This window comes from Acipenser ruthenus, chromosome 23 (assembly GCF_902713425.1).
Source record: "Acipenser ruthenus chromosome 23, fAciRut3.2 maternal haplotype, whole genome shotgun sequence".
Classification (NCBI taxonomy): Eukaryota; Metazoa; Chordata; class Actinopteri; order Acipenseriformes; family Acipenseridae; genus Acipenser; species Acipenser ruthenus.
In genome coordinates this window covers 17,539,974-17,559,986 of record NC_081211.1, presented here as the reverse complement: position 1 = coordinate 17,559,986, position 20,013 = coordinate 17,539,974, and the positions used below count along the sequence as shown (strand labels likewise).

Below are 20,013 nucleotides of genomic sequence, written 5' to 3'. Positions count from 1 at the left end.
GTATCCACTTAGGCAGCTGGAACTAAACTGAACTGGTGGGCTTAAGGCCCCTGTATTTATACTACTATTTATATTACTGGAAAGTTCTAGAAAGTTCTAGAAGTTACTCCAAGTTTACTCAGCACTGAATCTATCTGGAATGTTCTGGAAAATAGGTAAATTTCAAAATATCACTGTCCTGGTCACAAAAGCAAAGTTTGTGGGGAATAATAGCCATTTTCTATACTTTTGAGGCATAAGCAATTAGGAAATAACACTTACTACCCAGGAACCAAAAAAAAAATAATAATTGTTACACGGTGATCAGAGTCGTGAAACAATGAGCCAGGGATCACTGTATTCATATTGTTTTAGCTTTGTTTCTTTTGAAACACGTCAAATAGATTTTAGTCTGATTCAGTGATACCAATGCTATTCAGTTCACTTTTAATATCCAACACTAATATAAATATTAGTGTTGTAATGCCACGTTTCTCTCCAGCGCTGAGGAAGGCTAGGAAGGACCAGCAGCTGGTCAGTAAGAGATTGCTACAGGAGGAGAGTGACCATGAAGGAATGGAGATTGCAGCTGAAGTGCTGTCAAAGAAAGAGGTTGGTCACCGAATTACCAAGAGCACATACACCCAATAGAAAAGCCAGGTACGAATTGTGAAACTTGATAAATGCAGAATTAAAAAAGTTAGATGAGCTTTCAACAGTGATTGCTGATCTCTCCAAGGCGCAAACAAATGTAATACATGGGGTATCATGTTTGCTGTGAGTTTTGGAATGGGTTAACTTTATGATTTGGATCCATAGGTTGTGCAGCTGTTCTGAGGGATCCAGCAGAGTGGTGAGGAAAGGGTTAATGCTCTGCGTAATTTCAGGAGGGCACTGCGACATAAAGAGACACAGCACATCTTTGTCAAGTGAGTGAAGCCATCTCATTCGTTACTAATGTGGGGTGCAATGGTGACTGCCAAATCTGGCACCACTTTCTGCCATAAACACTGAGTGGAGCTCCCTCTGTTTCTTTACATCTGTCCTAGGGAAACCAGCTTATGCAGTCCCTTTAGAGGGATGTTATTTTGTGATACTCGTTTTTGTTCCTCTTGCAATTTGCAGGTTGGAGAACAGTATGCATCTGCTGGTGGGTTTGTTCAGTGGCTCGAATGCGGTTTGGCAGCTGGAAGCTGCACATTGCCTGCATGAACTCTCACACTCAGACGAGCCCAGCATTGCCCTAGCTTGCCTTCCAGCCACCCCATACTTACTGACCTACCTCTCAGGGCAGAGTGCAAAGTTCACGGTGAGCATGCTGTCCCTTCATTAACATGCTAAGAAATATACTTTGACCGATTCGACTATGTAGATTTTGTACATTTCGTTTATTAACTCAACTCGGGCCAGTATATACCTTTTGTATTAGACACTGCACTTTCATGAGATTCTATACAATATAGAAGCATAATCCTGATAAATAGAATAGTACAGAAATATCTGAAGTGAATTGGGCTTTGATTTGTAGTGCTGGAATCTTGGGCACTGATTTGTATTAAAATAATTAATTCAATCGAATCAATGAACCCACATGGCTGTTTGTATTGTGCCTGTTTCTTTAGGAGCTGTGTCTATACACTCTGGGGAACCTGACTGCAGAGAGTGAAGCTGTTCGGAAGCAGCTATTGGCACAGGGCATCATCCCAGCACTGGCCTCCTGTATACAGGTAATACACCTCAGTATTTACTCAACTTTGATATATGATTTACAGACTGCTCTAGAGCACTATAAATATCGAGTCTCTTATTCACTCTGTATTTCTAGTCACCTCATGCAGCAGTGGTGGAAGCCGTGGGCTACACACTCTCCCAGCTTTTACAGGCTAAAGAAGCACCTGAGAAAATTATACCGTAAGCAGATGATAGCTTGATTATTTGACTTTACACGGAGCAGTACCACTACTTCACAGTCCAAGAGTAAGTAGCATACAACTCCCGTTGTGATTGTGAGTAATATTTACCTCCCACCTGAGTGCTGTTTTTCTGCTGTCAGGTGATTCAAGAAATTGGCTTGGAAGGTACAAGAATGTTTTATTTGATCAATTATTTGAACTGCATAGACCTTATAGTTTTTGTTTCAACCAGAGACATTCATACCAGTACCAGTATTTACTTAGCAGTCCCATGCATTAAGTGGCACACTAATGCTTTATGAATATCCGCACACAAAATGCGTTACTCCCGTTTTCAAAGATGTATGAATGTAACATTTGACAAAAACAAAGCGCTGCTATCCGTGACAGTATATTACAGTATTTATGCTCAACTAGGTACAGTTTCATTTTCAGTATCACCACCACTGGTCCTAACTAGACCCTCTCTGATTCTCAGGTCAGTCTTAGAGTCTGGTGTAACGTCCCATCTGCTGAGGTTGCTGCAGTCTGATTCAGAGTTTGGGATTGGGGCAGCAATTGAGTGTGCCTGGTGTCTGCACTACATTATCTCAAGGTAACACATTTATCCTTCAAAACCCTGGTGTTTGTGAAATCAAACTCTTCTTGTGTTTTTAATCACAGGGAATGTGACTGTTTATTGCCTTTTGCACAGCAATGCAAACACAAACCTTCTGATGGTTCAAGGTGCTGTTTCAAAGTGCACATCCCTGCTAGTAGCACTAGGTGGAGCTGTAGCGTCAGGCACTGCAACAGAGGGAATGGATCTGGTAAGCCTTTTTATTGCTGCATATGAAATGAACATGACATTAACTTTTGCTAATTAACTTCTCCGTTAGCCAGACCACGATGGAGTATAAAAAGGTCACTTACTAGCATTTCTTTCTTGAAGGTCCGTTAACATTTGAATGAAGCCTGTTTATCCTGCCACCACACTGCAGGTTCATTCCTTCTGTCTTTTGTGCAGGAAAGGGAGTTTCAGGGTGGGTCCTTCTGTTGCACAGGCAGGGAATCCACTGTGTTCTGACAGGTTAAACAGACTTCACCAAAGTGAAAATATAGTCTGGAATACTGAACTATGTTCAGAAGAGTAAATTACTTGTAAAAAAGTTGTAATGCTTATAAAAGGTAAGAGGTGAGAGATATGGTGCCCCTTAAAGCCTTTTATGACTTTATGTTCCATGAAAGACAGCCCATTCTGGTGGCATTTAGCTTTGTTTCATCTTGACGTTGCCAGCTTCTTAGCTAGTTTCCTCCATTTCAATAAACAAAACCCGGCAGGTGATTTCTCCTGTGCTCCGTTGTCTTGGAAACCTGCTGGCCAATCACGGGATGGAGAGCTGCAGAGAGCAGATGAGGGACAGCAGAGTGCTGGTGGCGCTGTGTGCTTTCATCCAGGGCTTTTTACAGCAACGTCCATCTGTGGCACGGGAAAGCCTGTGGGTCATCAACAACCTCACAGGTAAGAGCAAGCGGCTGTTGTGATCAGACCCGTCAGTGCCCCTTCAGCACTGTGTGGTCAGGTCCCATGTGTCTGGGTTGTCAGTCAGTAAAAGCGAGAGTTTGTACTGCAATCAGGATTGACTGTGACCATGCCCATGTCACCCTGCTTGGCTAACTAGCTCACAAAAACCTCTAACTGTATTAAGTGATATTTTGCTTCTTTTTTTTTTCTAGCTGACGATCCTGTATTCTGCTCGGCTGTGTTTTACCTGAACCTGGTACCTGTGTTCATGCAGCTTCTCCCTTTCTCCAAGGGAATAAATATCATGGTACAAGGGAAATTGGGATATTTTGTTGCTGTAAATTTCATAGGCGAGTTTTCACTCTGCCTGTAATCTCATGCCATGTTGGTTTAGGTCCTCAGATTGCTGTGTAACATTGCGGAGAAAGGGCCTGTGTACTGCCAGCAGCTGCAGCAACGAGAGATCTTCTCTGCACTCCATGCAACCCTCAGAATGGCCGAACCCAAAGTATTCCGTCTCAGTTTGGAACTGCTCCACATTATTGTGGCAAGCATTCCGCAGGTAAGGATCATTACCTTGTTCTCATAACCTACATCAGTGATACTCACTGATGGCTGTTTTAATCTATGATCAACACGTCTTGAAACCATGTAATTGCCTTTCAGTCCCACATTTAAAACTTGACGATCTCAAGTTTATTTGAGCATTTAAGAACATAATAATACATCAATTAATAAACTGGTGGGAATTAAGTCCTGATATACACAGCCTTAAAATGAGTGATAGCCAAGGTTATTTTCTGACATTATAGCACAATACAAAACAAACTTAAATTTAATGGGCCCTTCGTGTAGGCATGTGACAGTCTGGCTCGCAGTGGTGTGGTGGATGACGTCACGGACCAGGAAGTAACTGACTCCAAAACAGTGGATGGGCGGGTGAAACCGAGTGCAAAAGCACTCGGCGTATTTAATAATAAACAAACAACAGATTTAAACAAAATACAAACAAAAGGGCACGAGGGCCAAACGAATAAATAAACAAACAAGTAAGTGCCGTGCTGGATAATCCAGCACGTATTAGCAATTGTTTTTAAATGTTATACCTTCTCTCCTCTCTCCGCTCCCCGTACTCTCTACTCCAACACCCCAACATCAAGTGCAGAGAGCTGCAGGTTTATATACTCTGGCCGAGGGATTTAACTAGTTGGTAATTATCTTATTATCCCCCGGCCAGAGTCTGCACGTGTTTGGTAAGGATGCATGACTGTCAGCTAGTTAAATAATCAGTAGCTGATCAGCCATGCATCCTCACGGGGTTTTTAAATATAATAACAAAAGACGCGGCGCTTTTACCCGCGCCGCAAACAAAAATACAAATAATAATAAATAGGGGCGGGACACTCCGCCACACATGCCCCCCCTTGTGCGCAGCACACATGGCCCCAACGGCCACCTCCCCCTCAGTCTTAAAGTCCCGGAAGAGGGGGAAGCAAGTTACTTCTGGGGGGTGGCCATGGTGGAATCTCTGGCACCCCCCCATTCTTCGTGGCCGGCAGTTCCCTCTTCCGGGGCTCCCGCCACACTCTATCCTGCCGCGAAAGTGCGGCTGGGGAAGCTGGTCTCCTGACCTCTCCCCCCTTCTTCATGGCCGGCAGTTCCCCTCCGTGGGGCTCCGACCACATGATCTCCAGCCGCGAAAGTGCGGCTGGGGGAGCTGGTCTCCTGACCTCCCCCCCTTTCTTCATTTCTGGCAGCTCCCTTTCATGGAGCTCCGGCCATCGTGTAGCGACCCCAGGCGAAGCAGGATCCCTGGCGACCCCAGGCAAAGCCGGACCCTCGACGACCCCAGGCGAAGCAGGATCCCTGGCGACCCCAGGCGACGGCAGCAGCAGCGGACCCTCGGAAGGCGACGGCAGCAGCAGCGGACCCTCGGAAGGCGACGGCAGCAGCAGCGGACCCTCGGAAGGCGACGGCAGCAGCAGCGGACCCTCGGAAGGCGAACTCGGGAGGGGAGCCCCTGGCCATGGAGGCGGCAGCGGGAGCTCCACTTCTCCCTCGTACCCTGTGTCCTGTGGAGAACAAAAGGCAGCCCCAGGCGATGCAGAACAGCAATCCCCAGGCAATGGCGATGGTGGGAGGGGAAAGCAGTCCTCCCACAGCGGCTGAGACGGAACCAGCAGGTATTTACCCTCTGCTGGTGGAGCTGGGAGTGGCAAGCAGTCCTCCAACGGCGGCTGAGGCGGAACCAGCAGGTATTCATCCTCTGCTGGTGGAGGTGGGAGGGGCAAGCAGTCCTCCCACGACGGTTGAGGCAGAACCAGCAGGCATTCACCCTCTGCTGGTGGAGGTGGGAGGGGCAAGCAGTCCTCCCACGACGGTGGAGGCGGAACCAGCAGGCATTCACCCTCTGCTGGTGGAGGTGGGAGGGGCAAGCAGTCCTCCCACGACGGTGGATGTGGAACCAGCAGGCATTCACCCTCTGCTGGTGGAGGTGGCGGAGGCAGAGGCAGCTCTTGCTGCTCTGCTCCTGGTGATGGTGGAGACAGAAGCAGCTCCTGCTGCTCTGCTCCTGGTGGTGGTGGAGGCAGAGGCGATGGGGCGGATGCTGGCCACTCAGAGGGAGGCTGTGGCGGTGCTGGCTCCCTCTGCTGTGGCGGCTGGGCTGGTGTGTGCCGTGCTCCCTTCAGCAGCATAAATAGAGGCTGCTGGGGAACACCAGCATCCTGCCCTTCTCCCCCCCAGAAAAATTCAGGGGGTTGAGCCTGTAACTCCTCCCCTTCTGGCTCTTGGGACTGCAGCTTGGGTCCTAAGGCTGTGGAAGCGCAGACTTCCACCTCTTGGGCTATGGACGCACCGACTCCCCCCTCTTTGGGCTGTGGACGCACCGACTCCTCCCTCTTGGGCTGTGGACGCACCGACTCCTCCCTCTTGGGCTGTGGACGCACCGACTCCCCCCTCTTGGGCGTAGGACGTTCGGGCTCCTCCCACTCGGGCGTAGGACGTTCGGGCTCCTCCCACTCGGGCGTAGGACGTTCGGGCTCCTCCCACTCGGGCGTAGGACGTTCGGGCTCCTCCCACTCAGGCGTAGGACATTCGGGCTCTTCCCCAGGCTGTGGAGGCGAAACCAGCAGGCATTCTCCCTCTGCTGGTGGAGACGGTAGCGATGGCTCCTCTCCCTCTGATGCTGGAGACGGTAGCGATGGCTCCTCTCCCTCTGATGCTGGAGATGGCAGCGATGGCTCCTCTCCCTCTGATGCTGGAGATGGCAGCGATGGCTCCTCTCCCTCTGATGCTGGAGACGGTAGCGATGGCTCCTCTCCCTCTGATGCTGGAGACGGTAGCGATGGCTCCTCTCCCTCTGATGCTGGAGACGGCAGCGATGGCTCCTCTCCCTCTGGCGCTGGAGACGGCAGCGATGGCTCCTCTCCCTCTGATGCTGGAGACGGCAGCGATGGCTCCTCTCCCTCTGGCGCTGGAGACGGCAGCGATGGCTCCTCTCCCTCTGGCGCTGGAGACGGCAGCGATGGCTCCTCTCCCTCTGGCGCTGGAGACGGCAGCGATGGCTCCTCTCCCTCTGGCGCTGGAGACGGTAGCGATGGCTCCTCTCCCATTTGTGCTGGAGATGGCAGCAGCAGGGTCTCTCCCATATCCGCAGCCAGGTAGTTGAACACCATGGCTGCGATGTCTGGGAGGAAAGCTGGGTGGTGTTGCTGTTCCCAGGCCTCCCAGCGCTCCCCATCTCTTGCCCACAGGAGGTTGATCACTGCAGGGAGGGCTTCCTCATAATCCCTCCCCGGCTCCACCAGCCAGTCCCAGACTCCCTCAGAGGAGAGTGCATTCGTCCTCTTTGGAGGATGCAGGTCCTCCCTCACTGGACGCTCTGGCTCCTCTTTCTCCTGCCATGGAGGGGGTTGGTCGGGTGCTATGTGACCCACCTCCCCAACAGCGAAGCACCACTCCTCACCTTTCAAGCAGGTGGGGCAGACGTCCAGCATGGTTGAGCTACAGTGGGACCTGCGACCGGCCCCACGCTGCTGTAGCTGCTGCTTCCTCCGTCCGCTTCTTCCCATATTTTTTTTTTTTTTTTTTTTTTCCCCAAAAAACACACAAAAACACTTTGAAAAAAAAACGAACAAAAAAACGAGCTTTTCTTTCCTGGTCCGGCTATTGGAGGCGTTTGTTTTGTCCCACGCAGGACACCATATGTGACAGTCTGGCTCGCAGTGGTGTGGTGGATGACGTCACGGACCAGGAAGTAACTGACTCCAAAACAGTGGATGGGCGGGTGAAACCGAGTGCAAAAGCACTCGGCGTATTTAATAATAAACAAACAACAGATTTAAACAAAATACAAACAAAAGGGCACGAGGGCCAAACGAATAAATAAACAAACAAGTAAGTGCCGTGCTGGATAATCCAGCACGTATTAGCAATTGTTTTTAAATGTTATACCTTCTCTCCTCTCTCCGCTCCCCGTACTCTCTACTCCAACACCCCAACATCAAGTGCAGAGAGCTGCAGGTTTATATACTCTGGCCGAGGGATTTAACTAGTTGGTAATTATCTTATTATCCCCCGGCCAGAGTCTGCACGTGTTTGGTAAGGATGCATGACTGTCAGCTAGTTAAATAATCAGTAGCTGATCAGCCATGCATCCTCACGGGGTTTTTAAATATAATAACAAAAGACGCGGCGCTTTTACCCGCGCCGCAAACAAAAATACAAATAATAATAAATAGGGGCGGGACACTCCGCCACAAGGCATCACAGGTTTTACAAAAAAGAATGCCCATGCAGGTGTAAAGTACTGCAGCTTTATAAACATTTTAGCCCCATCTCCTTGCATTTACCCTTATCTTCAGCAGTAGGGACGTACAGGCTTATATGTGAATCCAAGCTGTGCTTTCACAGAACACAGCATGTACAGTACCACTGTAAGCCCATGTGCACGGTTATAGTCAGCAAAGATTCAAAAACATTCACCGGAACTGCAATCTTATTAATACTCTGAGGCATAGAAAGCTTCTTAAGTTGGATTTCACAGCAATGGATTTTGACACTGTGGCTTCACTCAAGGAGTTGTCCTTCCCTTTATATTCAGGTGGCTGATGAGTTTACTGAGAAGGGAATCTCAGCTCTAGAGGCCATTCAGTACAACAGTGATGAGGAGATCCGACTGCGAGCTAGTTACATATTAGACCGCTACCTTCATAAGCACAGCCAGGTAGGGCTCCAACACAAGACATCCCATTTAAAACAGGTTTATTCTGATAGCATTGATTAGATAGCAAGTCAATAATTTGAATAATATCAGATGTCATTAATCATATTCATGAAGCATTTGCTCCAGTTCTGATTTTATAAATAAATGTCAAAGTGTTTTAATAACTGGGTTTATTTAAGAACTCCTACACTGATGTTATTTTTCATAGACCGTGACAAAAATAATGCTGCAAACTTAGCACTGGGGTGAAATTTGTGGTATCTAATTCTGCATGTTTTATGTATAAATGTGTCTTTCAATATTTGCTTTTCAGGTTAATACTCCTGCAGTATAAATACAGCACACGGAGGAGGTCTGCTCCAAGGAGAATGTTTACAGTTCACCTCAGGAATCACATTGAGTTAGTTGTGGAGCCCAATTAATCGTATTACAACATGACATTTCCTATTTATAGATTTCAACCCTAGGGGTTGGATAGAGCTTTCTAATTTAAAGCAAAAGCAAACTGACATTTTTGCCATTACTGTGGTAAAAACCCTTAGTTTACCTTTGCACAGTAAGTAAGCTACAGAAATGATATGATCATGAAAATCGGGATTTTATGAATGCTCCAATATGGAGTATTTTCTTGTAAAAAGTTCCATGCTTACAGGGAAAGGAAATGGTTGAATTAATGCAAGAGCACAGAATAAGCCTTATTTGGACACCTTGTCCTGTCACATACAGCTGGAGATTGATTGTGTCATGTTTTACTCAAATATTTAAAACATTTTAATCCTCTTATAAACACCGTACTATGTTTTATATAGTATTTATTTGCCAACATTATTTATTTTTCTATTTTGAGATGTGTATTCTGTCCATGTTTTTTTGTACAGGATGGCAAACAGTATTGCATACAGTAGGTGTTAAGGCTTCTTACATTAAAAATGTCTGTTTTGTCCTCGCCTGAAGTCAACTAGAAATCAATTGTGCATAATTACTGCATTCCTGTCATTTGTTGCCTCTACATTTTTATTATTATTAATAAAAAAAAAAAAAAGAAATACTGAGAAACTAAGTTTAGATTAGCACTGTTGAGCATTTAATAGTTATGGATATTTAAAATAAAATAATCAGCATATACAATTGGACTTAATTTTATTAACATGCACTGGGATTTCAACTGCATTACATTGACACAAACTATGTTCCAGTAAAGTCTATATAATAGGAGCCCACATCTACAACCACTTTCTGATGGATCTTCATGGTTTGGCATTGACTGCTGCTTCCAAAGCCTTGACAACTTGGTCTGCATTCATGTTGTCCAGGGGTACGCTCCTCTCTTTACCAAAATCTACAAAACAGAACAATTAACATAATACTAAACTTAGTCGCTTGGAGGCAGGAGGTGTGGACTGCTTTCCAATGATGCTGCTTTGGGACAGTTGTGCTCTTGCAAGACCCCCACCCCCATAGTGCAAACCCATAGTCCTAACCTACTTTAGATCTCTATTGCTCTACTGTGAACAAGCAATTTCCCCAGTATCAATGCCCCTTAATAGAACGGCAGCTCACCCCGTCCTTACATTCTGTATGCTAGATTTACTGAGTAAATCAAACCAACCATAAACAATGTTGAGACTACACATGGCTGGATTGTCTATGAATCATGCAGATGATGATGCAGTCAGTGTTCCTGTTTCATGACGGATTTCAGTCCTAAACTACATGTTTGGATAAGCAATAGCAAATGAGAAGGTGCACAGCTGCAGAAGCACAAGGCACAGCCACCCGAGAGGGTTGTCTCATTGTTACAATGTGGGTTTTTTTTGGTTTTTTTTCAACTTACCATATCTGGCCCATAGTTTAGCTTTGACTCCAGAACATTCTCTGATTAAGAATGGAAACTCAGGGTTAGCCTTCTTCAAAGTCACATAATGCTGTTCGATGAAATTCCTGTTAAAACAAAAAGGCAAACAGCTACAAGGTATGCACTCCAAGACCTTTAAGAAAATGGGTGCTTCATATTTACTAAGCATTTATGCAAGTGCAACATTTACACCTGTTTGTCTCAGAGAAAAACAAAGGGTTAATGTTACTAAATAACAAATCTCTGCACAGGCCCTAGAATGAAGGTTTTGCAGCATCCCTCAGACTCTTGCTTCGTGAATCTGCCCCATTGTTTTGTGATTGCACACGGTGCAGGATGCCTGGGGTGATCTGGTAGCTCACAATTCCTTAAATCCATTTATATTTTTGTAAGGAGGCGCAATAATGATGCAAACTGGACAATTGTCCAACAAGTACTTCAAGTCCATTCCTGAATGTTGGGTGGGAACATATTTTACTCAATTGTTTGATTTAAAATGTTCTTTTTTTGTTCCTTAATGTATTATGTTACAGAGAATGGTAATTGGGAAAGCAGTTTAAATTATGCACATCCACCAAAATGCTTCCATGTACTGTGCACAGTGCAACCACCAAGTGAAACTACAGTGTTTGTAGCAATGGCTTGTCGTTATCTGAGCGTGTAAGAAGCAGTTGATAATCATGTACTGAAACTATACTGCACTATTTTAGCACTAACGATAGGCACACAATTGGAAGCATTAGGCTATTTTATCTATACGTTAACAACTCAACTCAATATATTTTTTACATCTAAAATAGACTTGTTTCATCCCATAATGCACTTTAACATTACCCGGCCATATATGCTATTAACTGATAGTTACCTGACCCCCTGACTAGCTTCGGATGTCTGACACAGATGTAAGCGTATTTCTCTCAGGTTTTTCCCAAGATTTGACCCCACAGTTCTCACTACAGAAGCAGCCATAATGTTCACCTTCAGGAGTCAGGTTTGGACCCCGCCTACTAGTTGGTACGTCATAAACCAATGAAATAACCACGGATCTAATGTAACCAATAACCTACAAGTATTCCACCTTCAACTACCAATCAACGCATCGTTTGCCAGTCCTGCTGACCAATGGTGTGCCAGTCTTTTTCAAGCCCTGATTAATCGATGTTTGTTAGCATCATCTATACGCGCAGGTTTGATTACGTTTCCTTTCATTTCCGCCAGTGGTGTACACAGTGGGAAGTGGTTTGTTTTGTGCGTCGTCTTGCTGTGTAAAACATTCTTAATGGTGTTTTTTCTTCTTAAAAACAGCATAAACTCGTTTTAGTTAAAGTAAGGCGATCTACACTGCCCGAGGATGCCTGAGAGAGACAGTAAGTGTTTTTTTTGTTACTGTCTAAAACAATAATTAACACCGAACCCGTATTTTGTCGTTGCCCAGTAAGCACGAAAGTACACGGCTGCGCTAAAGAGCTGTATTTTTATGCGGAGTTCACACAGTACATCACTTTAGTTTTGCAGTGATAATGTGTCCAAAGTTCTGCATTGCTGAAGTTTAGGAGATTATTTCCAATAGTGAACTGTGATGGTGCTGTTAAATATTTTATATTTACTTAGTACATCAGTAAAATAAATAAAGGATACATTGTACTTCGTACCGTTTATATTCGCGGTTGTTATGTTGGAAATACAGTACGAGGAAATTAAATTTACATGAAAATACCAAGTTTTATTAATGTTTTTAACGCTGTATAAATATATTCTAGAGATAGTACATACAAATAATAATAATAAAAACGATTGTAAGTCGCCCTGGATAAGGGCGTCTGCTAAGAAATAAATAATAATAATAATAATAAAAACGTGCCGCTGGATGTATTATTATTGGATCCCCTGTACTGTACAATATACATAATATTCTACAAATTGTACAATTTATTAAATGTAATCTATTGTAAAATGCAGTAATTATTATTATTATTATTATTATTATTATACAATTTAATCTCAGTTCGTTGTATATCTATTTGTTTTACAATAGCTTGTGTAGTTTGACTTCTTATTCATACTGATTAAAGAAATTGCTGTGTAGGTTTAAAAATATACAGCATGTTCCAAATGTTCTACATATGTAGATAGGCTCTGGACAAACTGTATTGTCAGAAGTCAGTGACTAATGCCAGTTCTTTTATTTCTCTGCACTAGTTACAGATGTGCTTAGTCAGTATCTAAAAAGTAGAATGTAACCTGGCACTTGACTGGTCCTGTTTACCCCTGCAATAAATAGCAGCTTGTAATCCCTGCACATGAGGGTCAAACCCATTACTGATGAACTTCCTCTTCTTCCAGGTGAGCAGTATTCAAACCCTCTGGCTCCAGATAACCATGAGGTGGAGGACCATCTGTCAGCCCTCCAGTAAGTACCACATCTCTTAAACGTTGCAGTACTGTTACTGGAATTGTCTGTTAAGTAAAATCTTGCTAACCCATAGAAGGCGATATCGGTGCTTAATTACAGTAGGTATTCGGTTGAATAAGAAATTAACAACAGTTTCATGTCACATTTTTTAATATTATTTTCAGTGTGAGTTTGATTATGTCTAAGTTAATCACTAGCCTTTTTTAGATCCCATTTAAAATAGTTTTTTTGATTGATCTGGGATAATCACTTTTATTGCACATCTGCTGCTTAATAATAATAATAATAATAATAATAATAATTTGATCACGATTACAATAACAACATTGAAAAAAAACTCTTAGTGGTTAAAGTAACATTGTTTCAGATTCATATTTTGAAAAAGAAGCCAAATGGGCATATCTTGAAAAACAGTCTTTTATAATTGCAGAACTACAGTGGGTAAGCAATAATAACCCATTAGCATTGATTGACTTTAAAAAGAAACAAATAAGGTACAGAAAGCGTTCTTTCTCATCTGTGATGACACCCCTTTGTTAAGTTAAGTTTATGAAGTTGTTTCAAACAGATTTGAAGATGCATGATCCTGATCTGTTTCTTGAGTAGTGAATTTCGTGTTTCTTTTTCTCAAAGGTCCAAGCTGACCAATGAGGATTTCCGTAAATTGTTGATGACCCCACGGGCAACACCATCCTCAGCCCCACCTTCCAAATCCCGCCATCATGAGTGAGTAGCATAACGTTGTATTTCTCATGGCTGTGCTTGTAAAATAGTTATGCTTGGTAAATCTGTTAGGAGTGTTTATATAGCATCCATAAAATATGTTTTTCTTTTTTTTTTTTATTTAACTGTATCTTGTGGTGCAAATGTCTGTAACTGACCCATGTAGTCATTTCTGAGAGATTTAGAGAGTGCCTAGATAAGTTAACTGACGGCTCTCTGTATCCACTAGAATGCCAAGGGAGTACAATGAAGATGAGGACCCAGCTGCCCGGAGGAGGAAGAAGAAAAGGTAATCTTTTGATTTCCAGTTTGATTTGAAGTATATGCAATCTCTTAACTGGTAATCCTGGTAGTTGAGCTGAAATAGTTAAAACTGTCCGATTTTGCAGTGTTACAACCCATTAGTTTTATCATTATTGTTACACATACGGTCAGATGGATGGTACTTATAATTGTGTTTACATTTTGTAGAAACAATTTTTCTTTTTGTTTTGGTTTGTTTTCTTATGTATAATAATTCTAATTCTTCTTTCTCATTTGGTAACCAGCTATTATGCCAAGCTGCGGCAGCAGGAACTGGAGCGTGAACGTGAATTGGCGGAGAAGTACAGAGACAGAGCGCGGGAGAGAAGAGACGGTGTGAACAAGGATTATGAGGAGACAGAACTCATCAGCACCACTGCCAACTACAGAGCTGTGGGCCCCACGGCTGAGGCGTAAGTGTGGGGGAAAGAGTAAGATGGTCTTGGCATTGGAACATGGGTTTCAGGACCCAGTATGTATGCAAAGGCTCCCTGTCATTTCAACTTTATCGTCATCAGAACAGGTTAAACTAAAAGTGTAAAGGAGCTTTTCCACACCCTTTGCTTATGTTTCAGAACTCTAAAGGCAGCATTGTTACTTATTAGACTCAAGATACAGAGTTGACAGGTAGTTTCGGACTGTGACCGCTGTTTTGTTAGCGTTCATCACTTCCTTATACTGTTTCCCCCAATTGACAGAGACAAATCGGCAGCAGAAAAGAGAAGGCAGCTGATCCAGGAGTCCAAGTTCTTGGGTGGTGACATGGAGCACACTCACTTGGTGAAAGGGTTGGATTTTGCCCTGCTGCAAAAGGTGAGTCTTGTTAAATAGGAGTAGCATTGAAAACAGGGTTAGTAATGAATTTGGGTCTTTAAAATAAATTAAAGGAGACGGTACAGTTGTGCTTGTCTTGTGGTAGTTGCCTGATTTCTGAGGAGAGAAAAAAAAAGAAACCAAAAGGTTATCCAGCTGTTTGTGTGACTGCTGTATTATACTGCCCCAGATAAACACCAGAAACAATGCCATAGCTGCCTCGCCTTGGGCCAGGACCTTTAAAGATTATTTTTGATGTGGTTGATCTGTGTGTCAGGTACGTGCTGAGATCACCAGTAAGGAGAGGGAGGAGGAAGATATAATGGAAAAGGTGCAAAAGGAAGTCAAGTAGGTATTCATTCTAATTTTCTTCTACTTCTCATTTCCTATTTACCTCTGCTTACACCAATTTTTACTGCTTTGACGGATAGAGAGAAATGAAGGTCCGATATGCACATGTACTAACCTGATGTAGTTTTTCCTTGCTTTATGGTATTCAAGGGGCTGGACAGTTTGTACCATTTAATGCTGACTATAAAACAAGACAGGTAACAAGTCTGATATTGGACAATGATGACTTATCTAAAGTAGCAATTGGTAACTCCTGGTGTGTAACACTATACAATATTGTTTTACCAGGAAAGATGAAGACCCAGAACAGAAAATTGAATTTAAGACCCGTCTTGGTAAGAACCCTAACACTTTTGCTGTAAAGGTATGGTAGCATTTTGCACCATGTGATCCATTGCTGGTAGATATTAATGTAAAGCCTCTGTTGTGTTATTCTTCAGGGAGGCACATCTATCGCATTGTGTTCAAGAGCAGGCAGTATGAGAGGAATGAGCTCTTCCTGCCTGGCAGGATGGCCTATGTGGTAGATCTGGAAGATGAATACGCTGACACTGATATTCCTACAACACTGATCCGGAGCAAAGCTGACTGTCCCACCATGGAGGTAATGCACCCTCTCTGTGCTCTGGTGCCATTGTGTTTGACACCCTGTTTCAGTTACTCAAATCAAGATCTTTAAGAATATTTAAATATACAGAAATACTGATTCAATTATGCCATCCTTCAAGACAAATTATTACCCAGTCATTTTTGGGTGTATAATATTAAACATCTTCAATCTTTTTCTCAGGCCCAGACAACTCTGACAACAAACGACATTGTGATCAGCAAACTGACTCAGATCCTGTCCTACTTGCGACAAGGAACACGCAACAAGAAGATGAAAAAGAAGGAAAAGGGTATGGCACAGTTAGTCAGGTGCAATCTAAACTTTGATTTGAAAGTCTCTCGAGGCATTTGTACCTTGTCTGAAACCTTCAGTCCCAACCCCTCTTTAAGGAGAGGGTGGAGGATGATTATGGTTGCGGGAGGTACTGTGAGTGAGTCCTTATGAAGAGAATGAAAGTGTGCAGGTAGAAACGCCTTGTTAATGAGAGAGAGAGTGTATGTGTTATTAATTTCTGTCTGGTTTTATTTTCAGGAAAACTTGATGAAAAGAAACCCCCTGAAGCTGATTTGGGGTAAGCACAAGCATCACTTCTCCCCGTCATTACAACTTGAAAAACGAATTCTGCAGTTTCACATTCTGCAGTTTAAAATCCTTTAGGATTTTACACACCACTACTTTTTGTTGAACTAGGAATAAAGATTGAACTGGGTTGTGATTGGAGCACTTATTTGCATAGCATCTTTCCCTGAGAATAACTACAGAAGGTATGCAGTCGTTTCATAATGTTTACTGTTTGCTGCACCTCCAGTATCTTTGATGACATTGGAGATTACGTGCCATCAACATCGAAGGCCATTCGGGAGAAGGAGAAAGAGCGATACCGAGAGAAGGAACGAGAGAGAGAGAAGGAGCGAGAAAGGGACAGGGAACGAGAACGTGAAAGAGAGAAGGAGCGGGAGAAAGAAAGGGAAAGGGACAGGGAGGAGGAGAAGAGGAGGCATAGCTACTTTGAGAAACCCAGGGTGGATGATGAGGTAAGATCTTTATAATAAATGTATACACTATGGATTTAAGGCAGCTACCATACAGGTAAATCGTATTTGTGAACACATATACAGTGCTACTGTACAAATGGACCATTCCATGGAAAATGTACATCGTGCTACTTTACATTGGAAAAGTCCTTAATATCAGATTCTTATTTATACAACTTCTGTGTACATTATTGTATAGACCCATCACTGTAAACTTAGGCTTGCTAGATATTGATCACTTTCTGTGTACCAGTTTCATGTAATGGCCAATAGCACCATGTTTAAGAAAAGGTTTAGAAGAATTATTATTTATTTTTTATTTTTTATTTTTTTTTCAGGTTTTGGACATAGAAAAAGGTAAGACATTGATATATTTTTTTCACTCATCAGCTGCTTTATATCAACTGTATATCCCTATGATTTAACTGGTGGGATGTTGCTTGAGATCAGGTTTGGAGCAGAGGAAACTAAGCTACAGTTTGGTGGTAGTATAAAGGAATGTTTTTTGGGGGCAGAGATCTGGAATTCATTCCAGAGGCAGGTGTTCACAGGTTTATGAACAGTTTCTTCCTCCTGTATTCACATCTAGGTCCTGGGTCTACGAAGGATCTGATCAAATCCATAAACGATAAGTTTACTGGAGCAGCTGGTTGGCCAGAGACATATCCTTTCTGTCAGATTTGGATTTTAAAGTCTCTCTACTATTTGTTGTTATTATTTGTTTATTTAGCAGACGCCTTTATCCAAGGCGACTTACAGAGACTAGGGTGTGTGAACTATGTATCAGCTGTAGAGTCACTTACAATTACGTCTCACCCAAAAGACGGAGCACAAGGAGGTTAAGTGACTTGCTCAGGGTCACACAATGAGTCAGTGGCTGAGGTGGGATTTGAACCGGGGACCTTCTGGTTACAAGCCCTTTTCTTTAACCACTGGACCACACAGCCTCCCACATTTGGAGATGTCCACTTTTGAAGTGGTTGAAGGATAAATTGCAAATCACATTAGAAGATCTATTCCTTCATGAAATATATATAAAATATTTTTAAAAACATACTTTTTCATGATAGGTCTCATTTTGTATTTGCCTCCGGAGTGAGGAATGTGTTAATTGCACACTTGTTATGCCCCTTCTTGGGATGAATGCAGACAATTTCCAAGCAAGAGTTGCTATGACTTTGAAATGTATTATTATTGCTGCTGTGCTGTTTTTTCCTTAACACCAAGTACTGCAGGGACCAAGCGTGAGGAGAAGAAGCACCTGGGGGATTTCTTTGGCATGTCTAACAGCTATGCTGAGTGCTATCCAGCAACGTAAGTGACCTTAAATGAAATCTATTACTGCAGTGTCATGTATTTGCTGTCCTTTTCTGTATACAGGTAGCCACAGTACCTCAGAGAAGTTATTAGGACTGTGCTAAATGTTAGTACTTGTAAATAAGTTTCCCTTTTGATTATCTAACACTAACCTGCCGACCCTTGCACTCCATCTCCTTCACTTGTGTTGATGAGTCTCTCTTCTACAGAATGGACGACCTGGCTGTGGACAGCGATGACGAGGTTGATTACAGCAAAATGGATCAGGTAAATTTCAGCAAGATGCTGCATATGCCAGGAGGTAAAAACGGAAGGGAATGTCTAGCTCTAGATCCTGCTGTCATTTATTTTCACCCACACTGATGCTGTCTCTCTCCTCTTCCTGGCAGGGTAACAAGAAGGGTCCTCTGGGACGCTGGGACTTTGACACGCAGGAGGAGTACAGTGATTACATGAATAACAAGGAGGCTCTGCCCAAGTAAGTGCTTGGGCAGTACTGTGCGTGATCAGACACATTTACAGAACTACAACACGTCTTTTCTTTTAAGACCTGGCAAGCTGTCATGTATTGTGCTTCGTTGTATTTGTATAAACATTGGCCATTGTCCATTTCTCTCTGCAGAGCTGCCTTCCAGTACGGCATCAAAATGTCAGAGGGGCGGAAAACCCGTCGTTTTAAGGAGACTAATGAGAAGGCCGAGCTGGATCGGCAGTGGAAGAAGATCAGTGCGGTAAGTTTTTTTTTTTTTTTTTTTTTTTTGGTAGAGATCCAGTTGTTCAGACAAGGTCCAAGTTTCAAAAGAGCACTGCAACTGAATGATTTTTATATATGACATGCTTTTTCAGAGTAAATGCATATATTCATGCCAAATAAGTATGTGACATTTTGAAGATGCCGGAATTCCATCAGTAATGAGCTTAAGGCAGAGTAACAAGTCTCAGTCCACCATGCTGTGGGAAGTAACACACATGTTGTTTGTTTGGTTTTTTTAGATTATTGAGAAAAGGAAAAAAATGGATTCAGATGGGTTAGTATTTATTTATTTATTTATTTGCTTGTTTGTTTTCTTAAACTACTTCACTTCATGTGCTTAAGGATTTTTCCAAAAACAAGTTTTTCTTGCTCCTATAGACAGCAGCACACATAAATGTTCTTTATAATAATAATAATACAAATAATAATAATAACAATAATAATTTAAAAAATGTAAGCCCTGTTCTGCAGTAATGCTGTAATTCTTTTACTACAGGGTTCAAGTGAAGAGACCAAAATACTGAAGACCCCCACCCCCATCTCTGTTAACATCTTTATTTTCATAATTGTTATTTTTGAACAAAACAAAAGCTTGTAGTGCTTTATATTTAAGGTGTGTAACTTTTTTTTTTTCATCAGCATGTGGAATTAATTGTTAAGTAGACTGATGGTATTTTACATTTAGTTTACTGTACATATATGTAATTCCTTCATTTTCTATTTTATCTTGTGTTATAAAAAATAACAGAATAAATGTTACTGTACCAAATCTGTCCTTTTTCTTTATCAAATCAATTTCTAACATCAAGCATCAAGTGTAATGTTTCCACTGCAGCATGATCAGTCCGTTGATACAGTAATTAATTTAAACACTGTCCACCTAAAAAATGTGTGTTGCTACACCGAGGAATGCTGTGGTGTTTCAATCAGTTATTTTTTATTTTTTTTTTATTTTATTATTGGTTAGGAGTTATTTAAAAATAAATACCAAAAACGTGAAATGCTGTCAAAACGTTGTTCATGGTCGTAAATAGTTAGATGCCCTTATTGTTTTAAAACTGGGTATCAACAAAGCATCTGGACAAATGTAGGACAGCAACAATTTGTATGTGACCACAGGAATGGACATTAACATATACGCGCTTACACTATAAAACGTATCGGGGCTATATTATATATTAAGGGCTTGTTCTTTCATTTATGCAATGTTAAAAAAA

General features: G+C 42.6%; 3 protein-coding genes across 3 annotated transcripts; 2 read left to right on the top strand and 1 right to left on the bottom strand.

Annotated features, from left to right (window-relative positions):
- Positions 1-1,294: 1,294 nt before the first annotated feature.
- On the top strand, positions 1,295-8,683 carry LOC117412809 (transmembrane and coiled-coil domain-containing protein 6-like). The gene is made up of 10 exons (XM_058996704.1): positions 1,295-1,299; positions 1,464-1,467; positions 1,602-1,706; positions 1,805-1,890; positions 2,371-2,487; positions 2,587-2,701; positions 3,213-3,393; positions 3,609-3,703; positions 3,791-3,958; positions 8,501-8,683. Exons 1-10 carry the CDS (start codon positions 1,295-1,297, stop codon positions 8,681-8,683), a joined length of 1,059 nt encoding a protein of 352 aa, XP_058852687.1.
- Positions 8,684-9,746: 1,063 nt separating this feature from the next.
- On the bottom strand, positions 9,747-11,501 carry LOC117412843 (NADH dehydrogenase [ubiquinone] 1 alpha subcomplex subunit 2-like). The gene is made up of 3 exons (XM_034021423.2): positions 11,344-11,501; positions 10,458-10,564; positions 9,747-9,962 (listed from the first exon to the last, which is right to left on the bottom strand). Exons 1-3 carry the CDS (start codon positions 11,445-11,447, stop codon positions 9,871-9,873), a joined length of 303 nt encoding a protein of 100 aa, XP_033877314.1. The 5' UTR covers positions 11,448-11,501; the 3' UTR covers positions 9,747-9,870.
- Positions 11,502-11,656: 155 nt separating this feature from the next.
- LOC117964571 (protein Red) lies at positions 11,657-19,565 on the top strand. The gene is made up of 20 exons (XM_058996719.1): positions 11,657-11,845; positions 12,822-12,888; positions 13,525-13,617; positions 13,844-13,903; positions 14,163-14,330; positions 14,616-14,730; positions 15,008-15,078; positions 15,370-15,416; positions 15,522-15,685; positions 15,872-15,980; positions 16,223-16,262; positions 16,500-16,725; positions 17,064-17,082; positions 17,315-17,387; positions 17,956-18,039; positions 18,252-18,309; positions 18,432-18,520; positions 18,665-18,773; positions 19,036-19,070; positions 19,293-19,565. Exons 1-20 carry the CDS (start codon positions 11,830-11,832, stop codon positions 19,318-19,320), a joined length of 1,671 nt encoding a protein of 556 aa, XP_058852702.1. The 5' UTR covers positions 11,657-11,829; the 3' UTR covers positions 19,321-19,565.
- Positions 19,566-20,013: the final 448 nt, after the last annotated feature.

Bases quoted from the DNA above. Each gene is read 5' to 3' on its own strand.
- LOC117412809 (XM_058996704.1), top strand. The intron at 1,707-1,804 runs GTAATACACCTC...CTGTATTTCTAG, and splicing joins CACTGGCCTCCTGTATACAG to TCACCTCATGCAGCAGTGGT. The intron at 2,488-2,586 runs GTAACACATTTA...CCTTTTGCACAG, and splicing joins CTGCACTACATTATCTCAAG to CAATGCAAACACAAACCTTC.
- LOC117412843 (XM_034021423.2), bottom strand. From the start codon at position 11,447: ATGGCTGCTTCTGTAGTGAGAACTGTGGGGTCAAATCTTGGGAAAAAC. The intron at 10,565-11,343 runs GTAACTATCAGT...TTGTTTTAACAG, and splicing joins GAAGCTAGTCAGGGGGTCAG to GAATTTCATCGAACAGCATT. The intron at 9,963-10,457 runs GTAAGTTGAAAA...TCTGTTTTGTAG, and splicing joins TAAACTATGGGCCAGATATG to ATTTTGGTAAAGAGAGGAGC.
- LOC117964571 (XM_058996719.1), top strand. The intron at 12,889-13,524 runs GTAAGTACCACA...TTTTTCTCAAAG, and splicing joins GACCATCTGTCAGCCCTCCA to GTCCAAGCTGACCAATGAGG. The intron at 19,071-19,292 runs GTTAGTATTTAT...CTTTTACTACAG, and splicing joins AAAAAAATGGATTCAGATGG to GGTTCAAGTGAAGAGACCAA.